The sequence below is a fragment of the Embiotoca jacksoni genome, unplaced genomic scaffold (genome assembly GCF_022577435.1).
Source record: "Embiotoca jacksoni isolate LCO1_2020_lvr unplaced genomic scaffold, fEmbJac1.0.p SCAF_41, whole genome shotgun sequence".
Lineage (NCBI taxonomy): Eukaryota > Metazoa > Chordata > Actinopteri > Embiotocidae > Embiotoca > Embiotoca jacksoni.
In genome coordinates, this window is record NW_027185394.1 from 1,105,846 (window position 1) to 1,133,768 (window position 27,923).

Here is a 27,923-nt window from a genome sequence, read left to right on the forward strand (position 1 = left end):
ATAACATGAAACAGCAGATGGCGGCCGCCGGTCGGTCAAACAACCTCAGAGGTACGATCGACCGTCATCCACCAGAATAAACACTAGAGGCGTAATTACAGTCTGTTGTTTCTTCATATTTTAAGCTGACTCAGCAGATGTAAATGTCGGCGGTTCTTTAAGCTCCTCCCCTCCCCCGTCCGGCGGCTCAGTGTCTCATTGTACACATTAAATTCTTAAAGACCGCCGGCGCGTCTCCGGAGGGGAAACAACGACGTCCTCTGTCGTCTCCGGCTGCTTGAGGATTCATAAAAGCCGGACGCCGACGCTCTCCGCCGAAACTCCTACTGACGCAGATATTCAGAGCAGCAGCTGAACGGGAGAATGTTTACAGCATCATAGAGCTGAAGCTGCAGCAAGTGATGCGACGCTTTTACAAATCCAACAGATGAGCCGATAAGAGATGCGGCGGGCGCGTGCACGTTATTTACATCCGCATCCGTCTTCCTCCTTTATAAAAGCCTCCGGAGGCGATCCAACAAAAAAATTAAGAATAAAACCTGAATGACAACAGACGATGTTTCAAATCTGGATGCAGAGAAGCTACAGATTGCAAAAAAGGTGGACGCTTCACACACAAACATTCAACCCCGACAGAAAGATCTAAACTATCAGCACGGTTTAGATTAGAGTTACACATTCACATCATTTACCAAGTCTGAAACCAGTTTAAACCAAGTCTGAAATAATTCGTACACCTGTCCCAAACCAGTTTAAACCAAGTCCAAAGTCAGTCCTCACCCACTTCTAAAAGTAGTTTAAACCAAATCTAAAACCAGTTTAATCCAAGTCTAAAATTTGTTCGAATCTAAATGTAAAACCAGTTTAAGACTAGTCCAACGTCCATCTAAAAGTAGTGAAAAACTGGGTTACATTTTTTTTTTAAACCAAGTCTAAAACCAGTTTAAAACCAGTCTAACACCAGCTTAGAACTAGTCTAAAACCTGCTTTAGAACAGAATCCCTACCTGAGAGGAAGAAGGAGAACACAGTACTCACCGACCAGCGACTCGATGCCGACCCGGTAGGCGCTGGCGTGGCGTTGAGGCTGCCACTGGCTGCACAGACTCGTCATCCGCACCTGATACGTGCTGAGGTTGGTCACCCCGAGGTACACTGCAGGAAGGGGGGTTCAGGGGTTCAGTGTTTCTACGGTTACACAGATGTTCTCTAAATGTGGCCAAACTGGTTTGAAAAGTGTCGAATAAATCTTTCTAATATCAAATTTAAGTAAGTAATAAAATCCAAAGTTTCCCTTCGATTGGGACAAAGAAACACATGTCGAAGTATAAAGCCAGAATATGTGTGGACCCTGTGTGCAACTGAAGGGCTTTTCATTTGAAAAGTCGCTTTTTTTTTCACGCTTTATGCTCCGCCCCTCTGTTGCGGTCCAGCTGAAAATATTGTATTTATGTTATTGACCTGATTTCTGAGCAGCCGCTTGCTTTCCAGCTCAGTATGAGAGTCTCTGTTGTGTTTCTGTCCTCTGACCTCTGTGTGTCTCACTGTGGGCGGAGACTTCACCTTCCGCTGTACAGAGCTAATGGTGATCGTTCCACTCGTTAATCCATCGCGTTTATAGCGTCGTTCTCTCGGACAAATAAAAAAAAATACAAATAAATACATGATGAAATGGATCGACCAATATACCCGGACGAACCGCCAAAATAAAAGTCTGTCAACACTGCATGTTGTTCGATCCTCCAGCGAGCTTCGAGCTGTTCTGGACGTTAATGACTCCACTCACTTTTCCCAAACTTTTGATTTCACAACTCTGAAACTCGTGACAAAAGTAGCCCGGAGCTATAAAAACTTTTGCGGAGCTCTAAAAATGTGCATTACGGAGCCGTAAGCATTCGTCTGTGCAAACTGCTGCAACAAACAAAACAAAACTATAAATATGAAGCTCACATCTGAGAGACCGCACGCCGACCCGTGTAAAAGCACACGGACCAAGTTATTTACAGACAGAGTAGAAATATGTCTCCAGAAGTTTGGCTTTTTTTATTTCTGTTTTTGCACACAGTCCAAACAAACCAAACTCACTCTATTTATACAAAACGGCCGAGTGTGCACTTTCATCGAGCGTCACTCGTTCCCAGTTGAAAGACATGTAAGACATGTTGAAAGACATTGAAAGAATGTGTTTTCAGGGAGTCGGTAATGGCCTCGAACATCTCTGTGGATTTTACATCCAAACGCAAACTAATTTTTCCAGTTGAGATAAATATCTAATCTGCATTATTTTCAATTTCATACGAATGCATTCTGTAAAACCTCCCTGAGAGCGTCACCACGTGATTTCATGAGAAGAGAGGAAACATCAGAGCAGTCCAATGATGTCATTTGATCTGATCATTTATGAAACCTTATTATGTTTTTGTTTTCAGTCATGTTTAGTTGTTGTTTATCATCGCATTGTAATTTTGCTGGACGTCTTGGCTAATATATTTATATATATATATATTTTTTTTATCGCAATGTCTTTTTCTTTACATTTCACTGCGTAACTCAAGGTGTATTTGAAAATGAAAAATGTGTATTTTCTTTATTTTGTGTATATAGCTTGTTGTGTCTGTGTGTATGTATACATTTTGTTTTTTTACATCTTACAAAAAAAAAATCTTTATATAGTATTTTTTTATTTATTATTTTTTGTGTATTTGTAAAAAAAAATGGTATCTTTTTCCTACCAGTATTATTGCGTATATTGTTGTGATAACTACATTTCCACCACTGGAGGATTAATAAAGTCTTATCTTGTGTTTTTTGTATATTTTGTCATTTAAGGAACCCATTGAAAACGAAGATGATCCATCTGAAGGGAGGTTTATTACTAATAAAGACATTTTCAATCATAAAGTATATAGATGTAAGCTGATTGAATCACTTTGCTTTCAGTAAATGTGATTTTTTTGTGTTTTCACCTTTGAGGTCTTGCAACTTAAAACTGCAGTTTTTGCGTGTTTCTCAACGTTCGTCGTGAAAACCGAAGACGACGTCGCGCTCGTCGGTGTTTTATAGAAACGGTAAGAAACTGAAAGGTGTTCCAGGAAGACGTGGAGCTCCTCCTTCGTGTCCGTGACATTGAAGCCTCCAACGGGCCGTTGGCTTCATTAACATGCTGCCGACGCTCCCACCGGCCTCATCATCATCATTATCATCATCATCCTCTTTTCTTCCTCAACCCTCATCGTCTTCAGCTTCAGTCACGGAGATCAAACTGACTTTTTTTTTTTTCCCCACCAACAGGCAGAGGAGTGTTTTAATTATCATGCAGAAGAGGAGAATCCTGGTTTCCACTCAGATGATTGTACTTGAGGGAAGCACTGCTTGATTGAAGCAGGCCAGACGCTCAAAGAGCCCCCGGGGTGGGTGGGGGGAGGTTGGGGGATGGGGGGGCGGGGGGTGGGGAGGGGGTGTCCACGAGGTAGCTCTTAAATCCATAATGTCCACAGTTCATCCTGAGGCTGGGACGTAATCAGGTGAAGTCGCCATTAAAAGATGGATATCAAGATATTGGCGTCTGGCTGCTCCTCTGATTAGATTACAGCTTGTTTTAGTCACTTGGGCTCAAAGAGGTGGAACGGACCAAGAACAAATAATCAAGGTGATGTCATCAGAGAGAGACAATAAAAACAAAACGGAAAGGTCAAAAGTCGTCATGTTGATTGATTCACAACGTCAACTCTAAGTCTCTTTTTTTGATCTGCTCCCGTTTGTCCCATTAATGTTCCTACATTAAACGTTAATACCAACCATCAGTGACGTCACCATGTTGGTTTGTGAACATTATGAATCCTCCAGTTCAGATCTTTGTCCAGCACCATCTTTTGCTAGTTCATACCGGTTTGGAGCAGGAAGTGACAATATTTGGACGAGCTGGGGGAGGAGCCAGCTGGTGGATCTGACCGATCTGATTGGAAACCTGACGATACTACGTCCCGCCCACCGATAGCTGTAACCTGACTGCACCGTAGGCCTGTCAATCAAACAGACACGCCCCCAAAAACAGGTCTTCTTGAATCTTCTTTTCTAATGAATGAGGGATTATTTTCAGATGGACCTCCAGAAAACTAATAAGAAGGAGTGACTTTAGCTAACAACACCGAGATAACTGATGGACACATTTTATTCACTTTGGATTTGATGAGAGAAGTTGAATGGGAGTCTATGGAGCCGGAGGCTTTTTGGAGCCGACCTCTAGTGGCACTCGCTGGTATTGCAGCTGAAGACACTTCTGTGTTTCGGCTTCATTTTTCAGACCTGGAAGCTATGACACTTTTATATTCAGCTTGTGGGTAATACAAACTCAACACTTCCTGTATCTGTTTCAAATTAAAATCCCTCTGGCCTTTCAGTATACAGAAAACCCTTAATTTCCTGAACAAAACTTTTATTGTGCAACATTTGCCGGGACAAAAATCAAAACAGTGACATTTCAGAAAGAAATCTAGACCAACATCTGGAAATAGGCAAATTATTTTGTTAATGTTATTAAATTAAGTGAAAATACGCCTCTAAAAGGAGATAAAAAATGGACTTTGTGCCAGCAGCTCCAGACAGAAGCTGTGACACGAATCAAAGTTGATGAACTTACAGGTCTTGGCCCTCCCCGACAGGGCGTCGCTGGACCCGGTGGTGTACGAGGCGATGACCTTGACGCTGTAATCGGTGCCACTCAGCAGGTTGACGATCAGCATGGTGTTCACGTCCTCCCCGACGAAGGTCTCCAGAGCCGGACCGGGTGCTGCAGAGAGGGAGGGACGATGGAGGAGCGAGTTCAGAGACGTTAGCTTCGACTCTGTCAGTCACAACATCTAAAAGGGTCTTTATCTGTATTATCTGTATTATCTGTGTTCATTATTAGTGTTTTTCAGAAAGCTTTAGCACAGCACCGCTGAAAACAAAGCGTGAACTCAACGATGGACCGGGCCGGTATCATCGCAAAGCGTGTAATAGACACACCCGTCTACTGAAGCAAAACGTGCAATAGCTACGCCTGGTGCTGTCTATGCGTGAGAAGAAGACAAAGTGACAAAGAGAAAGTGGTTTTGTTTATTTTTAATTTTTCCTGTTTTTGTTCCTTACCCGAACTACGTGGTTTTGTTTTTCCTATATAGCGATGTGCGTAATAGACACGCCCCGTCGACTAAAGCGAAACGTGCTGCAGCTACACTTGGCGCGACAATAACACGTTTTGCTTTAGCAGACGGGCGTGTCTATTACACGCAGATTTTTTTCCTTGCCTTTTAAAACTCAAGTGACATCACTCTATCAGATTTTTTAAGCAGCTCCCTCTGGAGAAAAAAATTGGCTTCATAATTATTTTTTTTTTAACATACGCAGTTCTACTACAATCAGTCAGTCCGTTGGCGTCCCTCAAGGCTCCATCTCGGGTCCATTTCTTTGTTCATCATATAAGTTGTTTTGATTTTAAAATACACACAACAATTACTTTTTTGCCGATGATACTCAGATTTATCTACAGATGAACTCTGATACTGCCTCTTCTGTACATTTTTTTTTTCTTCTTTTAATCACAGTTTTTGTGTAAATTACCGGACAGAGGCTGGTAGACGACCCGGTACCCCATGGTGGGTGATGGTGGGACGTCCCAGCTGATCCTGAAGCGGTTGTACCACTCCTCTGAGACACGCAGGTTCTTCGGGGCTGAAAGAGGAACTGAAGAGAAAATAGTCAGGAAAAAAAGAGAGATTTGAATGTGTTATAATACAATGTGCATAGTAATAATAAACTTTATTTGTATTGCAACTTTGCTTTTCAGCAGGATAATTAACATGCAGTGTTTCACATGAAAACAGATATAAAGGAACATAAAGAAACATGTTAAAATGTCATTTGAAAATATATGAAATTAAATAAAATGCATAAGAACTGATGAAATTAAACACAAGACGTTAATAGAATAGAGTTAGAGAACAGAGAAAATGCTAATAATTTCTAAAATGCTGAGGAAAGCAATTTTCTAGACTATACCATGAAATCTTTGTTTAATACAGCATTAAATTAATGAAGCATTTGTGTTTTTTTGTTAATTATTAATTTTTTATCAGCTGGATAATAAAGAGGTTTACAAGAACAGAGGCACTTTTTGTCTGGACTCAAACCAGGAAGATAAAAAAAGATGCAAAGAAAGAAGAGAATCAGCAAAAAAAAAAAAGAAAAATTGACAGAAAATCGTCGATAAAAGAGAAAAGAGAGAAACAGCTAAAAAGTCTTTGTGTACCAACACGCTAATAGTCAAGCAAATCAAATCTATTGACAAATGTAATCCTCTGCATGCTGGAATGATACAAAAATAAAAGGGTTTAATAATGGAAAATGTTGAGTCAAAGAAGGACAAAAGTTTGATAACGGTTCATAAAATTTCAACAGTAAAGTCCCTCCGCTGCTCGGAGAGACATTAAAACCAAGGGACACGTCGTTGGTGACGGCAACCGGGACAAGTTTTTAAAAACAGCAGGATGTGTATTAATCGTAATATTTCAAAATAATGTTAATGGCAAAACATGAGACTTTTCAGGGATCTTTTTAAAATGCTAAAAAAAAAAAAAAAAAAACTCCCATCATTCTCTGTGTTCTCCGATTCCTCTCGAAGCCATCGAACTATGCCGGCTCTCCTGCCTCATTTCCCCTCCTCACCCCATTCCCGGTTTCTTGAGAACATTACGAGCATCCTTTGAGCCGTTGCTCCACTGAGCGTTCGAGGCCTCGGGCCTTAAAAGTTAATGAGAAACTGGAGATTTAATGAAACTTTCGGCGCAAAAGGACCAAATCTAGGAACTACTTGGGTTCTAATTCTGCACGTAGACGAAGAGGCGACAAGCAGCGACGTCACCCGCTGGTTTGTGAAGACTTGAGTTCAGTGTTCATACAGCAGCCATCTTATTTAGAGTGAGGGACCGATCTGACCCCGCCCACCGATAGCTGTAACCTGACTGCACCACAGGCCTGTCAATCAAACAGACACGCCCCCAAAAACAGGTCTTCTTGAATCTTCTTTTCTAATGAATGAGGGATTATTTTCAGATGGACCTCCAGAAAACTAATAAGAAGGAGTGACTTTAGCTAACAACACCGAGATAACTGATGGACACATTTTATTCACTTTGGATTTGATGAGAGAAGTTGAATGGGAGTCTATGGAGCCGGAGGCTTTTTGGAGCCGACCTCTAGTGGCACTCGCTGGTATTGCAGCTTAAGACTCTTCACTTGTCCGACCAGTAGCTGCGCGTAATTTTTCAGGTTTTCTTTCTTTCTTTCATTCAGGTAAACGTTTTCAGCCTTTCTATTAGTATAAATGTGCTCTATCAATAAACATTCACACTTTACTGTTTTTCAGCACTTTTTAGATACCAATTAGTCAAAAATTTAACTTGTATATAATTCTTATTTTATAGTATTATTATATTATTGTATTTATAAATTATTGTATATTATATATAAAAAAATGTATTACATACTAGAATATATAAAAATTCATAAATTATCATTTATCATATATTATATTATTATTTATATTAATATTATTTTTTTAATCTTATAATAAGTTTTTTCATATTTTTACATTATCTTTTATATATTAACTTATATACAATGATTTTCATATAAAATAATTACAGCTTTAAATAGTCCTGGTATATCTATATTTGTCCACTTCCCTAAACGATTTTTTTTTTTTATACTATGCCTTCATGTCTGAATTCATTTATTCTCCTCCACAACTCTCTCCCTCCGATCACCTCCTCCCCCAGCGGATCAGATTAGTCTGTCACATTATCTGTCTTCAGCTTCTTCCTCCCCCTCAGCGTTCACCTCATCCCTCATAGGTTCAAATCCCCCAGATTACACCGGCTCCCTTTGTCACATCATCTATCTTCGCTCTGAAAAAAAAAAAAAAAAAAAAAAATCACCCCTCCACCAACCCCCCTCCACCCCTCCCGGGGCGATCATCCCATCCCTCACTCGCTAACAGGAGCCATTCGTCATCACCAGGCATCGGAGGCTTCGTCGTTTGAGAAGTGGAGAGCAAGTTGTTAGCGTCTGCTAATGTGCGTGATGTGCAGCGACGAAAAAAGAAAAAGAAAAAGATGAATGGTTCAAATTTAAGCGTTTTCCTCCTCACCGGGAGTCGAGTGTTTGTTCTGTAATGCACTTGGAAGAGGAGGAGGGGGGGGGGGGGACATTAGACTCTGCTGGAGCATTCACAGCAGTGCTCAGTCACATTTAACAAAAGGAGAGAAGGTAAAAAAAAACTATAAAACGCTTCCCACATATTTCTGTCTTCAGCTGCTCCGTAAAGAAAATGGATGTTGAACATTGAGCTACAGAGACAGGCTGTTATCTTTTTTTACCCCCGTGAAATTGCCTGGCGAGTAATGAGCTGCCCAGACGTAAAACTCAACTCTTCTTCTTCTGCTGCTCCTTACGTTTAAATACTATGTTAATGGAGCCGCAGCTAAAACATTTTACAAGATATCAAACGGCAAAAAGTCAATTGTAAAGATTTTTCTAGCAATTATCAAGAGATTTTATTGAGTTATTTCTTCAAACTGAAAGCATAAAAGTTTGTAATAAAGGTATAACTCTCATATTCCCAACACAAACTAAAATTGCCTTGATGGATTAATAACATTCTCTCGAATAGATTTAACAAAGAATTTCAGCACACACAAGCACAACAGAAGAAAAAAACTCTCTTTTAACAGAAGAAACCTCCAACAGAAGGAAAAACTCTCTTTTAACATAAAGAAACCTCCAACAGAAGGAAAAACTCTCTTAACAGAATAAACCTCCAACAGAAGGAACAACTCTCTTAACAGAAGAAACCTCCAACAGAAGGAAAAACTCTCTTAACAGAATAAACCTCCAACAGAAGGAAAAACTCTCTTTTAACATGAAGAAACCTCCAACAGAAGGAAAAACTCTCTTTTAACATGAAGAAACCTCCAACAGAAGGAAAAACTCTCTTTTAACAGAAGAAACCTCCAACAGAAGGAAAAACTCTCTTAACAGAATAAACCTCCAACAGAAGGAAAAACTCTCTTTTAACATGAAGAAACCTCCAACAGAAGGAAAAACTCTCTTTTAACATGAAGAAACCTCCAACAGAAGGAAAAACTCTCTTTTAACAGAAGAAACCTCCAACAGAAGGAACAACTCTCTTTTAACAGAAGAAACCTCCAACAGAAGGAAAAACTCTCTTAACAGAATAAACCTCCAACAGAAGGAAAAACTCTCTTTTAACATGAAGAAACCTCCAACAGAAGGAAAAACTCTCTTTTAACATGAAGAAACCTCCAACAGAAGAAAAAAAATACTCTTTTAACATGAAGAAACCTCCACCAGAAGAAAAAAAATACTCTTTTAACATGAAGAAACCTCCGTTTCTGTTTGTGCTTAAACTGTTGCGTTTGTTTCGCCTTTTGACAAATTTTGACTTTAAAACACGTGAAAAATGTTGCAAGAGGAACAAAAATAAAAGCGGACCGTGACGTAAGGGTAGTGAAGGTGAGTACACGGTTAATAAAAGAAATAAACCTTCATCCTTCATATTATTTGTCATTCCTGTCATTTTGCCCTCATTTCGTCCTGACAGGATTTCTTCCAATAACACTTTGTGTCTCCAACAGTGCAGATCAGAGCGACACGATGTCGGAGTGTGTCAGAGTGTCGGGGAGGTCGTCGCTGCTCTTAAATCACAGCATCACATCTGCTGAAACGTAACGAACGAGTCCTGCAGGAGGTTAACGGGAGGTTTAGATGCTCTACGTGTCATTTAAACATAAATAAATCAGAAGTCTCTCTTTCCCCTCCTCTAATCAACATGTTTTCACCGTGTATTCAGACGAGTACGTGACAGGGTTAAAGCTCTGAGCATCGACGGAGTAAAATGGAAAGACAAAAGTCAGCATTAACCCCGACTTACGTGTTCGTCCCATCTGTCCTGCCGTCGGTCCGTCTCCTTCGGGGTAAACAGGCGTGATGGCGATCTTGTACTCCGTGTCCGAGAGCAGAGGCTGCAGGACCAGACTGCTCTGACCGACCGGAACTGTCCTCTGGAAGCAGAAAAGGAAGAGAGCGTTGGAAAGGAGAAACACTCAGTTCATCACGTCTCGTTTATTAAAAAGAGCAACAAGGAAGAAAAAAGCAGAAACAAAGCATCACCTGACAGGAAGCTATTTTAACGATGTAAAACTTGTTTTAATCAACGCTTTCTGTTTCTTTTTAAGTCTGTAATTTCCCTCCTTTTTAAACTAAAATAGATCCAAAACCAGGTCAGAAACCAAACTGAAAACACTCCCGAACTAGTCCTAAACAAAGCCTGGATCTAGTCCCAAAATCAGGTCCAAAACCAGCCCAGAAACCAGACTGGTTTCTAGCCCCAAACTAGTCCTAAACAAAGTCTGAAATCAGCTTTGACATCAGAACTGAAACTTGTCCTAAGCCCGACAGAAGATGCTCCAAAACCGCTCTGAACCAAGTCTTAAACGAGTCCCAAAATTAAGGTCCAGAACCAGAACCCTGAGCTCCCTCCGGATGTCAGAGAAAAACAAAAGACAGCTGCAGTATCGGCCCGTTAATGGAGGTGAAGTCGTGCAGCGGACTTCCTGCTTTCCAGGTGCTGCGGAGGTTAATTACGTCCCGTCTTCGTCCTCACCTTTCGGCCAACTCTGCCTTTTATTAAAAGTGATCCTTAAGTGACTCGTCTCAAAGAACTAATTTGCCTTTTTTCCTTTTTCCCGGCGGCCTCCCGTCTTCTTCATCCGGCTCATTCCTCCTCTGCTCCTCCGCTCCCTTTTTGTTTCTCGCTCTCTGCTTCCATCTCCGAATCCCTCGTTTATAAATTATAATTATCTTCTGATTTATTTATTTATTTCCTCGTTTCTCTTTTCTTTGAGTCAGAAACCCAACGGAGTTCTTCTTTCTTCTTTATTTTTATTCTCTCACACCTTCGACTCATATTCTCATATCTCTCAACAACTGCTCTTTTTTTTCTCTCTCTTGCTTTGTTATTAAATAGTATGATAGCATTATATTATATTTTATATATATATATATATATTGTAGCCTTGTGTTTCCAGACGTAAATTAACTGAGGATTGTTCGCAGTCGTTGCATCGGCCATAGACCTTTGGGTTAAATTTGAAACTGTTGGAGCCACCTTCAACCAATCAGCATTGAGCACAACAGAGCCCCTCCCCCCAACGTGAGCAGAGTTCAACGCCATGTCGGCAAATGACAGCTGCCGACTTCAGTTGCTACAACTCTTCGTTTTGCATCGTCTAGATTTCGTCTATATATACGCGGAAACAAACCCTCGACTTCGAATGTCATCACTCTTTTAGCCACGCCCACCGGTCGCTGATTGGTCGCCCTTCGGAGTGGATGAGCGAACCTTAATGCGAATGGGTATTGGAGCCCGAGGAGGGTTTCCAGACTATAATTACAGTAAAGACTGAAAGTGGGCAGAGCCAGGCTATACGTATTCTATTATGACAGTAACAACTAACACAATTCGGTTTACGGTAGACTTTATAGGAAAAATAAAATGGCTGAACATGTCTGTTTTTAAATTCTTGATAAATCCCGTTGCTTTCAATGTTCTTAGCAACCAAAGAGCTTAAAGGCCGTAAAAAACACAAAGCAACATTTTAGTGTTTACTCTTTTTGTAGATCTATAAAGTGGGACCTTTAAATGGTATTGTACATACAGTTAAGCCCAAAATTATTCATACCCACGTCAGATTTTCACGTCTAGCGAATTTCTTTTTTGACCAGTAGGTTTCCATCATCTGGAAACACGTAACAAAACATTGGAAGACATTTTGCCAGAGATGTTAATCACAAATCTATTTAAAACTATTTCCATGTTTTTTTTTGCACACTTTTTTACTTAAATGTCAAAACATTGTCAGTGTTCTCATCAAGTTTAAATTGAGAACAGATCACGCAGTAGTTTTCTAGTCCACTGCAAGTCATGGTTAAAACCAAAAAGCTGAGTGATTGATTTACAATATGGACGTGATATTCTTCTTCTTCAAAAAAAACACATTTATAGCATTTTCATTTCTATCTCTAGCCCAATGTCTTAATATCCTTTCAAATTCACCAGACATAAAAAATGTGCCGTGGGTGTGAATCATTCTGGGCTTTAACCGTGTTCATTTGAACCTCCCGGTAACCAGTTCCATTTCTGCGTTTTGATGTTTTCAGCTTCTGTCTTCGTGTCTGTCGGAGCCGGTTCACATTCTGAGCGTGTACAGTCAAGCCCGGCTTCATCCACCAGCCCTCCTCCAACCTTCTGGGGAAAAAAAAATTGAAAATGCACTTTCTCCAAAGAGTCAGCCAGACAAACACACCGCGGCGGCCGGGCCTTGACAAATCCATTTCAGCCCGGTGTGATGAAAAAGGCAGCAAGTCTTCTAAACTGTCACCGAGCTGCGCGGCTGGAAGAAAAACCACCACCGGGCTGCGCGACCTTTTTCTCCGCCGCATCATTGTAAAAGCAAACACGGTTTCGTGAAGTATTTATGTGATTCAGACGCTCAATCTTGTTTTGGAGACGAGAGCCTGCAGAATATGAAGTTTGATATCACCTGCGCTGGAGATACGAGGCTCGGAGGCAATGAATCAATGTTTAAAAAACAAAAAATGGAGGATAAGAATTATAACGAGCAACAACCGGAAGCTTCAGAGAGGGGGAGTACGGTAGTCAAGGCAACAGACTCGTCACCAAACCGACCTGGAGTGGATCAAAAAGGCGATCAGCCAGGAGTTGGTGGACAGCTGGACAAAGGTCAAAGAGGACAAAGACTACATATAACTTAACCTCAACAGACTCTGATAAACTACTATAATAATAAAAATAAAGATTTAACATACACGTATCTTAATGAAAATCTTTGAGAATAATGCTTGAACTCCTCTAGTTCAGTGGTTATATGTTCTTTGTTATTGTCCTGTTTGTAATAATGTGTAGATGTAGATGTGTAGCTGGATGGTCTGAAGGATTCTTCACCAGAGTGTTCAAGCAACAGAGAATCTGTGACAGAAGGAAAACCGTGACGCCTGAAACGTTTCTTTTTTTGAATCCTCCCTCCACTAAAGTTTTTCATTTTTTTTTACCTCCTGGAACAACGGGCCAAAACACTGTTTACGCTTCGGTGGGAATTGCCCTCGATGCCCGGCAGCTTTGGTTTATTGGACGCTGAACGGGGAAATAACCGGAGCCTCGATGTGTTTGGGATCACGGCTGTGTGTCAGGACAGATGGCAGAGGAGGCGAGTCGCCCCGCGGATGTCGTGTAGGAACCGACATCTGGCGGAGCGGCGACGGAGACATCCGAACGGACATAACCGTTAACTCCTGTATTTATAGGCTCGTAGCGAGCCGAGCCAGCGAGGAACGCTTGAAATCCAGCATACAAATTTACTGCAGTAAATTACTTTTTTAATTTTGTGTTGTTTTTTTTTACCACTGCGGGTGTAACAGACACGGAGCACCGTTATCGTCCCGTTAAATGTTGAGGAAAACAACAACTTTCTTCACCGTTCCGGTGCCATAAAAGTGACCATGAAGAAACCTCCAACAGAACCATATTTGGACGAGCTGGGGGAGGAGCCAGCACTGGATCTGACCAATCTGATTGGAAACCTGACAATACTACGTCCCGCCCACCGATAGCTGTAACCTGACTGCACCACAGGCCTGTCAATCAAACAGACAGCCTTATTTAAATGTGGTTGAGACTTCTTCCTGTTTTCTTTTTCTTTGATGCTCCTCAGCCGCCACAAACCAGAATTGATACAAATTAGAGAAAATAGCGGTATATTAACGGGATATCCTAGCAACACACGCTGCTAGGCAACAGCCATAGTCATCGCTAACACTGAGTGTCGTTAAGGACTGGGCTTCAGTGGTTTGTGCAGCGGACTTAAACTCCAAAGAAGTCTGTATTTTATCATCTTTTTGCTCCATCCTATTAAATTTGCACCAATTACCTTGAACACAATGTGCCCAAAATCTTTTTGCAAACAGCAATAACAGGAGAAATTGTGCATCGGTAGAGGACTTCTTGTTTTCAAATCAGCAGGCAGCAGAGTTGTTTGGTAGTTGAAGGCGATTTAAATAGAAACAGTGGGAGTGTTTTTTCAGGTGATTGTGATTTGAGTGAACGAAATGACACAAGAACAGAAGGTTGACAAAAAAAAAAAAAAAAAATGTTTTAGCGATAAAAGCAGTGAAAAGAGAAAGAAATCACAAACTATTGTTGAGAATAACAATGAAAATGAACGATGAATTTGACAAGATGTACGGTAAATGTTGCATCCGAGGTACTTAAAACCCCAAAAGGGCCGAATAGAGACACAGCTACCAATGAGATAACTCATAGGGATTGCAGGGGTTAAAGGTCACAAAGAAGCCCAGTGGAGCTGGCTGCGGTTTTGCGGCATGTTATTGGTGTTGTTTCATTTCGTGAAGTTTTTTTTAACCACGTCTATAAAAAAAATTTTAAAAAAACGTTTTGCGTGAAAACTGCTGCAAAAGAAAATCTGCAGTTTAATGAAGTCTGATCCGATTTGGCGGACAGTTTTCTGTTAGCAGGTTTAAGACCAGATTCCATCAGTGGAGATAAAGTGGGAGAACTGCCAGCCTGAAATCAGTCCCATGTAAATGAGTCGTTGAGCTAACGTTCCTCTCTGTGTTTGGTTCTCCCTCGACAGCCGAGAACCGCAGTCAGACTTTGAATGAAGTAGCAGAGGAGCTCGGCCAGTTTTAGTTTTTTCTTCTTCTTCCTCCAGCAGATCGACATCTAAAACGGCGGCCACTGAGCGCAGAGCTCTCGGTGATTCATAACCTGACCGGATTGCCAAACAGAGCCCGCAGCTGTTCGCACTTTGATAAGAGATCTCGTTTACCAAGCTGCCGCTGCGAAGCAGCTGGCGGCTCTTTTATTGTTGGGATGAAAAGGCCGATGAGGGACCGGCGTGGTCCAGAGTCGACGACGGGGAGGCTCGGCGGCCTCAAACCGACACACACCTGTCAACTCAGAGTCTCTTAACTACGGAGATGTTTGACATTCGTTCATCCGACTTACTGTAAACACTCCACATGGAGCGTGAAATATATCCGAGATGCATCTTCAGTTGTACATTTACTGAGACCACAGATGCATTTTAAGCTTATTTATAAGTTTTACACGACAGTAACCAGTCAATTAAAAGGAAGCTGAATAAAATATGACATCTTACCAAGGACGTAAAAGAAATATTTCATTTGTCATCTCTTATTTCTGTAGTTTTTTACAGTCATCTGTAATTTTTGTCATTTTTTTATGGTCTTTTGTCATCTCTGTAATTATTTATAGTATGATCTGGCATTTTTGGTATTTTTTTCTGGTGTCAGCTATCATTTCTGTAATTTTCTATAGTGTTAACTGTCATTTATGTATTTTTTTTAGTGTCAGCTATCATTTATGTAATTTTTTTATAGTGTCATCTGCCATTTCAGTAAATTGTTCCTGCAAAGAAAATCATAAAAACACCAAAATGTAAATTACAATTATTAGAAAGCCACAGGTTTGATTGCAACAATGATGAAAAACAAATCCCCCAAATCTTGGAGCGACTGAATAAATAAGATGTTTACTTCCTGATTTCACAATAAGATGCCGCTTTACAAAACCACCAACATCTCCACTTTCATTTCGTCACTTGGGGCTATGATTTCAAACATCTATTAAATAATTTTAATGTCTGCCTGTCAAACACTCTCACACGCAGGTCTGTACACACAAAAACACACAAAGTACACACACAAACACACAAACATTGCAAACCTGCAGCAGACGATAACGATTTTTTTTTTTACATCAGCGTTTGTTTTCTGTTCTCACTCTCTGAGCTCATTAGTGGGAAAAACATGCCATTCTCTCCTGAAACTACCTCTTTGAAGATCTGCCACTGTTTTTCATCACCTTCATCATCACCCTCCTCTTCCTCACCGGACTCTGAAGTCCTGCCATCGTCTTCATCAGCGCCGTGTTTGTCTCCCTTCCCACTGTCTCTCCAAGGAGGACTTTAAATCTGAAGGCCTGCCATCGTCTTCATCAGTCATCTCCAGATTGACACAAAATCAAGTCCAAACTGTAACTTTCATTCCAGTTTTTGAAATAAAATAAACTCTCCCTGTAGCAGGATGCACTTCTCCTCTGTTGATCCATGTATTTGAGAGCTACTCCACAGAGCAGAAAAAAAGAATAAATCACTCTAAAGAACAGTAAAGAATAGGATATGAAACAGGATGCTTCAGGAGCCTGATTGGAAATAAAAAACATTTGAGTGTCATTGGTCATTTCGGTAATTTGTTATAGTGTTGTCTAATTTTTATAATTTTTTTATTTGTTGTTTACCATTTAAAAAAAAATTATTAATAGTGTCATCTGTCATTTCTATAATTGTTTTATAGTGTCATCTGTAATTTTTTATACTAGTATCTGTCATTTCTGTAATTTTGTATCGTATCATCTGTCATTTCTGTAAACATGTAACTTTCACGCCTACCCAGGTCAAAGCGTGGACATGTCACGTTTTCCTGTAGTGGACCGGCGTGTCTATTTCACCTGGTGGGAGGGGCTAAGACTGAGAGGGCGGGGCTGAGCTGCATTTAAAAAAATTCTGGTGGTTTTCTTGCCTTTTTTTTTTTTTTAGAAAACTACCTGAGCTTTAAAAGAGACACGAGACTGATGGAGTTCATTAAAGATTTAAAGAAGTGTCTTTTATCCAAATAAAATAGGATAAAACTGATTTGTCAGATAGAAGTTAAAGAAAAGTCATCACTTCCTGTCCGTGTCTCACCGTCTCCTCGGCTCGGTCTCCCCTCGCGCTGACATAGTTCAGCCGGTAATGTCGGACGTTTCTGGCGTCGACGGGTTGCCAGGCGACCCGCAGGCTGAAGGTCGTCTCCTCGTCGATCCTCAGGTTCCTCACGCCGTGCCGAGGAGCTGCGGGATCACAGAGAAGATGACATCTGATGACATCATCTGATGACATCATCGACTCGCCGAAGCGCCGAAGCACATCGCTAAAATAAAGATCGGATCAAAATGTCACCGTTTTTTGGGCATTTAATTTACTCTGCTTTCAAATTTATATCAAAGCTTTTCTCTGGAAATGTTTGTCAGATTGAACAGATTTATAAATGCTATCATATAAATTATGAAAATATGGCGGGAAAAAAAATTCTACACCGTTTAATATTGTCACAATCTTTACTGAGAATATGTACGGAGTGAAAGTTCAAATGTAAAATCAAAGTAAAAGTACTATTGCACTTAAAATAAAACAATACTGGTTACAGAACTGGATGTGTTATAAATCAATATAAAAAAAAAAGAGATCAGAAAATAGTGAAAAATAGCCCTCAATGTTATCTGGAGTCCAAAAAAAAAGATTAAAAACCCAGGAAATATTCAGTTTACAAAAATAAAAAACAGAAAAAAGAAGAATTACTTTTATTTTAATTCAAGATTAAAAAACAGCTAATTGATTATCTGTTATTAATTTGTTCTCAAACTGCAAAAATTCCACTCCTTTGTTTATGTCATATTTAGTAGAATATTTTGACTACATATATACATATATATATGTATATATATATTATACATTTTATTTATACTATATTTATTATTTCTGAATATTTATACTCTATAGTATATGTTCATATACACTATGTACATCACTCATAAAGCCACCCATAGCACTGATATAATACATCCTGGGAAATTTACATTTAACAATATATTTTCAAATATTTTCAAATTTCTAGTTTTAATAAATAAATTCAACATAATTTTGCTGAGAATCTGCTGACTGTTGTTTTCCCTCAAATAAAAATCGCCTCACGTTTAAATCCGGCCGGTGAAGACTTAATAACAAAGAGGATCTACCTGCTGTGGTGGTGGTTGTCGTGGCGACGGTAGTCGTTCTTTCAACTGGAAACGAAAGAAGAGAGTATTTAATAAGAAGATTTGTGAGGATTGCTGCGATTTTAAACATTTCTCTGAAAACAAGGAGCAGGTGTTGAGGAGGATGTGACTCACCGGTGGACTCGACGAGGATCAGCTCGTCGCTCTCCACCTCGTTCCCGTAGATGGCGGCGAGCAGCACCTCGTACTCCGTGGAGGGACTCAGTCCTTTTATCAGGTATGTGTTGATGTTCCCGTTCACCAGAGCCTGAAGCAACACGGGAGACAGACGAGTGTCAGAACAGGACTGGAAGATGTCAACCAGAAGTCAAACCAGAGGTCGAAGAGGTCACTCGTCAGGTGTGAACAACATGCAGTGTTTCCCACACATTGACTTTTATTTTGGCGGGATATATTTGTCCATCCATTTCGTCATTTAAAAAAAAAGAAAAAAAGAACGACGCTATAACGCGACGGATTAACGAGTGGAACGATCTCCATTAGCTCCATCCAGCAGAAGGTGGAGGCTCCGCCCACAGTGAGACACAGCGCTCAGAGGACAGAAACACAGCAGAGGTTTAAGCTCCGCCCACAGTGAGACACGCAAGGGTAAGAGGACAGAAACACAACAGAAGGTGGAGCTCTGTGAGATACAGAAAATAAAGAAATGCATACAGAAAAAAAACATGCTGTTAAATTTAAGATGTTCCATCAGTTTGTTGTTGTTCACATAAAAGAAGCTGAGTCAGCCGGTTTGGGTGGAGCTCAGCTATGTGAATACACACACACACACACACACACACACACACACACACTCACACACACACACACACACACACACACACACACACACACACACACACACACACACACACACACAAACACACACACACACACACACACACACTCACCTCCTCGCCGTCTCCTCCGTCGGTGGGCGTCCAGGTGAGGCGGTACAGCACAACGTCGGACGCCGCATGTTGCCATGACACCCTGAAGCTTTGGGTGGAGATGTCACTACTCTTCAGATCCAGAGGGTCGGGCACGGTCTCTGCACACGCACACGCACACGCACACGCACACGCACATATGAGCTTTGGGGTCTGATATTTTTTGCCTGAACATTGAAAGCAGTGATTTGACTTCGTACTCGTGGTGAAACTGTCCGTCACGACGTCGGCTTGTCCTTCATCGTAGATGGCGAAAACGCCGACGGTGTACTCCGTCAGGGACGTCAGGTTCCTTAGCAACCAGGTTGTCACGCGGCCAACGTCCACCTGACGACACACGACCGGACAGCTGATGTAAGTTTGGTTTCCCACAGTTTTTAAAATCTACAGACTGCAGTAATACGACGGGTTCGGTAGCCTGGGTGGGCGTGGCCTCGTCTCACCTCATTGGTCTGGACTCCTTTGGTCTTGACGAACATGACGCGGTAACCTTTGACCTTCTGGGAGGGGGCGTCCCAGGTGAGGCGGGCCGAGCTGTGGTCCACGTCTGAGAAGACCAGGTTCCTGGCCGGGAGCAGCGGCACTGAAAGAAAAGAACATCTCCATCAGGTTTTATCGTTTTTATGTTCTGATGATACACAAATCCAGGGAGTGAACGCAAGTCAAGTTTTAGAAAATTATAATAATTGCTCAGCTGCTCACATAAAAAAACAAAATAAATACAAATTCTTCCTTCACACTCCCCAACATGGGAATTATTGAATGTTTTTCTTCCTCTTTACGATGCTGTAAGATCTCAACCTCCTTATATAACATGTACATGAAATGGAACTGAATCAACAGGAGAAACAAGAACGTAATAAGAAGTCTGCCGTCATCACACGTTTCCAACGAGGCTTATTGGACTCGGTTGTTTTAATTACGAAGTAGAAGAACTTCGTTACATCACTCAGCCTCGACTTCACCTCCCGCCTTCACTTTCACTTTGTTCTGTCTGAGAGGCACGACGGAGGTCGAACAAGCCTCTTGCCCTCAGCCAGAGAATACCTGAATCACTCCGAAACATTTCTGCTTAGAATTACTGATCTGTTTTCTTTAGATATGAAGAAAGGAGAATCCTGATTGTTCTCGCCGCTGCTTCACCTCAATTATCCTGCGGGTCAGAGTAAAGACGAAGCAGCCGAGTGGAGGACGACGAGGCGGCCTGTGTTTTGCCTGTAGGTTGTGTCGGGGTCAGCAGAATGGACGTGGACAACAGGAAATTAAAAAGCATTACAGATCGGTGAGTCCTACAAATGTATGTATCCGTAGAAAAAAACATCCTTTTACCGAAAAAGGGCAAAAAAACCCCTCTTCTTTAAGAAAAGAGTCTCCAGATAAAGATATACCCTAAAACAAATAATATATACATGTCACAGGAAGTTGGGGCCGGTTAACGATTAAACCATAGAAGAAGAAAAAGAATCATGAGGAGAAGTAAAAAATAGAACAACTGAGGACGAGAGGACGTAGAAGAAGATGAGGGGATATTTTAGCTGAGTAACTCCCTGCCTGCACAAAAACAGCTGAGTGTACAGATGGAGGCCGGCACGAGTAAAAGTTATTTTACTATTTGAGAGAGCGCCCCCCGCCCCCACCAACTGAAACTATTGCCAGCGTCTCCGTCCGGCGGTCGCCGGCGTCCTCTTCTGACCCACATTTCAAAGCCTTCACACACATCATGAAAACATAAAGACGCCCTGACGTTAAGCCACGAGGCCTCAAACCTTAAAGGAGGCTTCATAAAACGTAAATTAGTGAGCGTGGAGGGGGGTGGGGTAGAGTGGGGTGGGGGGGGGGGGGACACTTGCAATTCAGGGGTTCAAAAAAACTCCTCAAAGCGATGTCCAGAAAATAGCTGGAAGCTGCAAGCCGGCGCCGCGCGGGGGAATTTAACACCGGCGGCTGCTGCTGCTGCTGGTGGTGGTGGTGCTGGTGGTGGTGCTGGTGCTGGTGCTGGTGACGGTGGTGTGTGTGTGTGTGTGTGTGTGTCGGGGGGGGGGGGGGGGGGGGGGGGGGCAGTGACACTGCAAAATGAAAAGCAAACGCAGCTCATTCCACTGATTGGAGAAAACAAATAAATCATAATTTCAAGCAGTTAATCAGGAACTAGCTGCCGAAGTGGTTTTCGGTTTCAGATCTGCAGAAACAGCCTCAACTTCCCCGCAAGACTTCTGAGAGCGAGTCCTCCTCTTCACGCATAAACTTTTAAGATGATTTGTGTTTTTTTTTAACTTTCTGACAGCAAATCTGACAGCAGAGAGAGAATCTAAACGTACCGGCGAGAGTTCAGAGGGTCATAAAAAAAATCTGTCGGGAATGAAATGGAACATGATTTCATCGGCGGTTGCTTGAAGTCCGTTGATGGATTCTCAACGTGCAGTCGCGCACTTCAAACTCTTCATGAGCAACATTTTTTGTGCTTGAAAAAATGAAATCCTTTAAGATGAAAAAGAAACAGTAAAGTGTATATTACAGAAGATTACAGAGCTCCACCTGAACGTTTATGATACGTGGTGCCCTCTCAAATTATCATAACTACGCAGTAAAAATGATTTATGCCTCCATCGCTGAGGTTTCTTTGCACTTCCTGTTGCACCAAAGAGGAGCTCCTGAAGCTGATATGTTTATGACACCATCATGACATATTTGTGGTGATATGATCATCCTCTACAATAAATATAAACGATGTCTGCGTTTAAACGGCTGAAATTTGAAGTACAACCGATATACAATCCTGTGTGAAATGAAAATAAAAACAAAATGCGATGACTTGCAAATCACAAATTGAATTGAAAATAGACTAAAAACAACATCAGTTAAAAACTGAGAAATATATGCGCTCATTTAAAATTTTAATATGCTTTTGAACTGAGCGCTGATATCAAGCTGGATGGTCCCTCTCACGTTCAGCTAAATTTAAAATGTTTAATCCATCAGACCTCAGGACAGTTTTCCACTTCACCTCAGTCCATCTTCAATGATCTCGGTCCAGAGAAGGCGGCGGTGTTTCTGGATCATGTTTCTATCTGGTTTCTTCTTTGGAGAGTTTTAACATCATTTGTGGACGCAGCGATGAACTGTGTTCACAGACGATGGTTTTCACAAGTGTTCCTGAGCCCATGCAGTGATTTCCACTCCAGAATAGTGTGTTTTTAATGCAGTGCTGCCTGAGGGCCCGAAGATCACCACCATCCAATATTGGTTTCCAGCCTTGTCCCTTGTGTTCAGAGATTTCTCCAGATTCTCTGAACCTTTTAATGATATTATGAACCGTAGACGATGAAATCCACTAATTCTTTGTAGTTTTACATTGAGGAACGTTATTCTCATATTTGTCTTTCACAGAGTGGTGAACCTCTCCAACCATCTTCACTGCTGAGAGACTCCGCCTCTCTGAAATGCTCTTTGTATACTCGATCATGTTACTGATCTGTTGCCATGGTAACCTAATAGGTTGTGAGATGTTCCACCAGGTGTTTTTTTTTTAGCTTTACATAACTTTTCTAATCTTGTATTGACCCCATCTCAACTTCTTTTTGAGATGTGTTTTTCAGGGCTATGAAATAAAAAATAAATAAATAAAATAAAAAACAACCAAGCATTTCTTTTTTGCGGCCGTCGCGGCGACACTCACGCGTTGTCTGCTGGCTCGTCATCGGGTCACTGGCCTCCTCCCCGTACATGGCGTACACCGTCACCGTGTACTCGGTGGCCGGCGTCAGTCCTTCGAGGTCCACCTCGTTCACCGAGTCCGCCACCTTCACCTACACACACACACACACACACACACACACACACACACACACACACACACACACACACACAAAGGTTTGTGCCTTCAGCATGAAATAAAGGATTTCCGGGTTTCCAGCCGACCTGTTTCTATATCTCCTGCCCATGTCGCTCATCCATCTGTCGATTTATCTCCCCTCTCATCTACCTCACTGCATATCTGCCCGTTGCATCACTTGCGGTCCTGTCCCGACAAGAATCAAGCTGTGATTACTTACGTAAGAGGCCTCTGACTTCCTGCAGGTGGGACCGATCAGACTCGACCACGTGACTCGTGTTCAGCTGGTGGAAGTCCTTCTGCCCAACACACTGAACCCTTGTTGTTGTTTGTTGGGATGAGAACAGTCCGTTTTGAGAACACGGGCCTTCAAAAAACCCTCTTAAGTGTTCACATCGTTCATTTTTGTGTGAAGCGTTCCTGAGCCCATGCGGTGATTTCCACTATTGATACCGGTCTGTTTTCAAACGCGGTGCCGCCTGAGGTCTCGCATACCGAGCTGCGATGTACAGCTCGGGTGGAGTTCACAGCATCGCCTAAGTAACCGTTAGCCGCTTTGTTACGTAACGTAGCTGCAGCTTGGTTGTTATTTTTCACTGTTTGATGAGAAAGTCCTTCTATTTTCCGTTTTGAGAACACGGGTCTTCAAACGCCCTTTTATGTGTTCACATCGTTGCTTTTTATGTGAATGTGTTCCTGAGCCCACGTCATGATTTCCACCACAGATTCGTGTGTGTTTTCAAACAATCACAATATTTCATGTGAATGCAACTTCCCAAACTCTGGCGCTAAATAACAGCAAGCATGAAAGGAACCAGAAGTTAAAGCCCTTTAAATGTCTGTTTGTTTTTTCCTGAATCCGACTCATCGCAGCTGGCAGTTCTGAAATTATGCACCGGCTCGAGGTGAGACGTTTTCTGTTTGACAAGTCCGTCTGTCACACACGCACGCACACACACACACACACACACACACACACACACACACACACACACACACACACACACACACACACACACACACTGAAGCCTTGTTGTGCGTGTTGGGATGAAAACAGTCCGTTTGTGGGGAAACACGGGTCTTCAAAGCCTCCATCTTTCCTGGTCACATCTTTCCTCTCTGTGTCTCTCTCGGTTTCCATCTGAATCAGTTGGCCCGGCTGGGACTTTGGCCGTGTCCCAGACGAGTCCCCGGACGGGCCGGCGAGGCGGAGCGGGCCAAGCCTGGGCTCTGACGGCAGCACCAGGCTGATCCTCGCTGCTGGAACGCATCCATCCTGATTCTGAATTCCTCCCTAAATTGTTTTTTTTATTGCTCGCTGCCTGGAGGGGGAAGGGAAGGTGACGGCAGGCATAATGAGGTCTGATGGGAGAGGAAGGGATGGATGGCCGTGACCTTCATACCTCGTCCCTCCTCCTCTACCTCACACTTGTCATCTTCTTTGGCTACTGACTGTGTGTGCTTTTCTGTCTTAAAATGAATTCAGTCTCCTGTTGACCGAAGAACAAAGACTGGATATAAATGTGTCCGTAGCTTCCGGCTCTGTAAAATGGTTCTGATCCAGAAGTGTCTTCAGCTGCAATACCAGCGAGTGCCACTAGAGGTCGGCTCCAAAAAGCCTCCGGCTCCATAGACTCCCATTCAACTTCTCTCATCAAATCCAAAGTGAATAAAATGTGTCCATCAGTTATCTCGGTGTTGTTAGCTAAAGTCACTCCTTCTTATTAGTTTTCTGGAGGTCCATCTGAAAATAATCCCTCATTCATTAGAAAAGAAGATTCAAGAAGACCTGTTTTTGGGGGCGTGTCTGTTTGATTGACAGGCCTGTGGTGCAGTCAGGTTACAGCTATCAGTGGGCGGGACGTAGTGTTTATTCTGCGCTGCACTATGATCGTTCTGCGTTTTTTGTTTCTCTCCAGTCGGCAACAAATCTACTAACGCCGCGCTCGTCACTGTCACCGGCCGTCCAATCACAGTGAAGGAGGGGCGGGACAAATGCGACTAACCGCCGATACCAGTCGCCGATCGGTCTGTCCAGACTGCATTCACAGAGAAGAAAACCGGTGGGTGGAGCCAGGAGAGCAATATTCAATTATCACGGCTGAATTTTATTCCTCTTTTAGAAAGTGTTTGTTTTTGACATTTCTCCCTCTCGTCTTCCTCACTGAAGCACGATAAAGGCTGGAAAAAAAAAAAAAAAGTAGCAGAAACACCAACATGAAAGCAGACTTTTCACTTTGAAGCAATTCTACAATTACAAAGCCGTCTGAGACGGTCAGCTTTATTAAGGCTGAACGCCAATTAGCGGCCGGCGTCCGTCGAAAAACCTTCAACGGACCGTTTCAAAGTAAATCCCAGAGTTTTTCTTCCGGTGCCGGACGGGAACCGCGAGACCGAAGCTTCAAAACGTCTCGTGAGATTCTCTTCCGTCGGGTTTTTTAACATTCAAACACTGATTTGATCAACGTCTGAAAAAAAAGCTCTTTTGTTCAGCTTGGATAGTAATATCACCGTGATGTCGGTCTTCTTCGGCATCAAACGGAGGAACAGAAGCGGTAAAAACCAGCCGGACGTCTGTTGTAGCTTATTCTGTTTGAACTGACGGCTTCTGAAACAGCTGGATCGAATCTGGAGCGTCTTTAAACATGAATGAGGGCAGCGATGGTGAGTTACGGCAGTTTTTAGTAGTCATGTAAAGATGAAATTCCCTGCAAAAAAAAGAAATGCTGTGAACTCGAGGCAGGAGAACTTGAGTCTATGTCGGCTTTAATGAGCAAAAAAATACTTGTAGGGTCCCGTCGAGGAAAAAAACCACTTGAAAAATCTTGGAAATATCAAGAATGAAGTCAAAAATTGATCGGTTGTCTCGTCGCCATACGACGTGTCCCTCTTTGTGTTGCATGCAGGTGTAACCATGGCAACCCTCACATCTGTTTCAGCCAATTCCTCCTGAAGTCCTGAAACAACGTCAGCTGGTTCGACGAGTCCGTTCAGACTGCTGCAAGTTTTCCTGCAACGCTTTAAAGGGGTTTCACCTCATCGAGGAACTCACAGCATAATCTCAATTTATTTACGATTTTTGTGTGAAATTGTGATTTTTTTTTTTTAGTTTTTGATGTGAAGAAATCCGACAGATTCACCTGGTGAGACGCAAAAAGAGCTGAAATATTGTTCAGGTGTTTTTTCTGTTTTTTTGTTTACCTCCTAAAAACCCTGCAGCTTCTCTCTCTGCCTCCCCTCACAGTATGATCAACACACACACACACACACACACACACACACACACACACACACACACACACACACACACACACACACCTCACCTCCTTCTCATCGGCGGGGTCTCCCTCAGTCAGCGGGGCGTACAGGATCATGTACCCAGAAGCCCCGGCGGCGGTCTTCCAGCGGACCCTCATGGTGCTGTGAGTGATGTCGAACAGCTGCAGGTCGTTCACCATGGGCAGGGCAACTATACCACACACACACACACACACACACACACACACACACACACACACACACACACATCAGAGAAGAGTTTCAGGTGACATCAAAATTAAAACGTGATGTTCAGACTCCAGCAGTCACCTTTTCAAGTTGGAGTTTTTGAATCTGACAACAAATAAACGCTTCATATCGTATCGTAACATATCATATTGTATTATATCGTATTGTATCATATTGTATTATATCGTATTGTATCATATTGTATTATATCGTATTGTATCATATTGTATTATATCGTATTGCATCATATTGTATTATATCGTATTGTATCATATTGTATTATATCGTAACATATCATATTGTATCATATTGTATTTTACCGTATTGTATCGTATTGTATTATACCGTATTGTATTATATCGTATTGTATCATATTGTATTATATCGTATTGTATTATATCGTATTGTATCATATTGTATTATATCGTATTGTATCATATTGTATTACATCGTATTGCATCATATTGTATTATATCGTATTGTATCATATTGTATTATATCGTAACATATCATATTGTATTTTACCGTATTGTATCGTATTGTATTATACCGTATTGTATTATATCATATTGTATCATATTGTATTATACCGTATTGTATTATATCGTATTGTATCATATTGTATTATACAGTATTGTATTATATCATATTGTATCATATTGTATTATATCGTATTGTATTATATCGTATTGTATTATACCGTATTGTATTATATCGTATTGTATCATATTGTATTATATCGTATTGTATCATATTGTATTATATCGTATTGCATCATATTGTATTATATCGTATTGTATCATATTGTATTATATCGTAACATATCATATTGTATTATATCGTATTGTATCATATTGTATTATATCATATTGTATTATATCGTATTGTATCATATTGTATTATATCGTATTGTATCATATTGTATTATATCGTATTGTATCATATTGTATTATATCGTAACATATCATATTGTATCATATTGTATTATATCGTATTGTATCGTATTGTATTATATCGTATTGTATTATATCGTATTGTATCATATTGTATTATACAGTATTGTATTATATCATATTGTATCATATTGTATTATATCGTATTGTATCATATTGTATTATACAGTATTGTATTATATCATATTGTATCATATTGTATTATATCATATTGTATTATACCGTATTGTATTATATCGTATTGTATCATATTGTATTATACAGTATTGTATTATATCATATTGTATCATATTGTATTATATCGTATTGTATTATACCGTATTGTATTATATCGTATTGTATCATATTGTATTATATCGTATTGTATCATATTGTATTATATCGTATTGCATCATATTGTATTATATCGTATTGTATCATATTGTATTATATCGTAACATATCATATTGTATTATATCGTATTGTATCATATTGTATTATATCATATTGTATTATATCGTATTGTATCATATTGTATTATATCGTATTGTATCATATTGTATTATATCGTATTGTATCATATTGTATTATATCGTAACATATCATATTGTATCATATTGTATTATATCGTATTGTATCGTATTGTATCGTATTGTATTATATCGTAACATA

At 41.0% G+C, this 27,923-nt stretch overlaps 1 protein-coding gene across 1 annotated transcript in view; it reads right to left on the bottom strand.

The window, feature by feature from the left end:
* Positions 1 to 27,923, bottom strand: part of LOC138209848 (collagen alpha-1(XIV) chain-like) — a 118,595-nt gene that overhangs the window by 43,041 nt on the left and 47,631 nt on the right. The window contains 12 exon segments of the mRNA XM_069168640.1: positions 1,038 to 1,154; positions 4,639 to 4,788; positions 5,601 to 5,723; positions 9,991 to 10,120; positions 16,922 to 17,067; positions 18,013 to 18,057; positions 18,166 to 18,298; positions 18,942 to 19,081; positions 19,181 to 19,307; positions 19,424 to 19,563; positions 22,657 to 22,786; positions 26,136 to 26,281. Of these exon segments, the coding sequence (XP_069024741.1) occupies positions 1,038 to 1,154; positions 4,639 to 4,788; positions 5,601 to 5,723; positions 9,991 to 10,120; positions 16,922 to 17,067; positions 18,013 to 18,057; positions 18,166 to 18,298; positions 18,942 to 19,081; positions 19,181 to 19,307; positions 19,424 to 19,563; positions 22,657 to 22,786; positions 26,136 to 26,281 (1,527 nt within the window).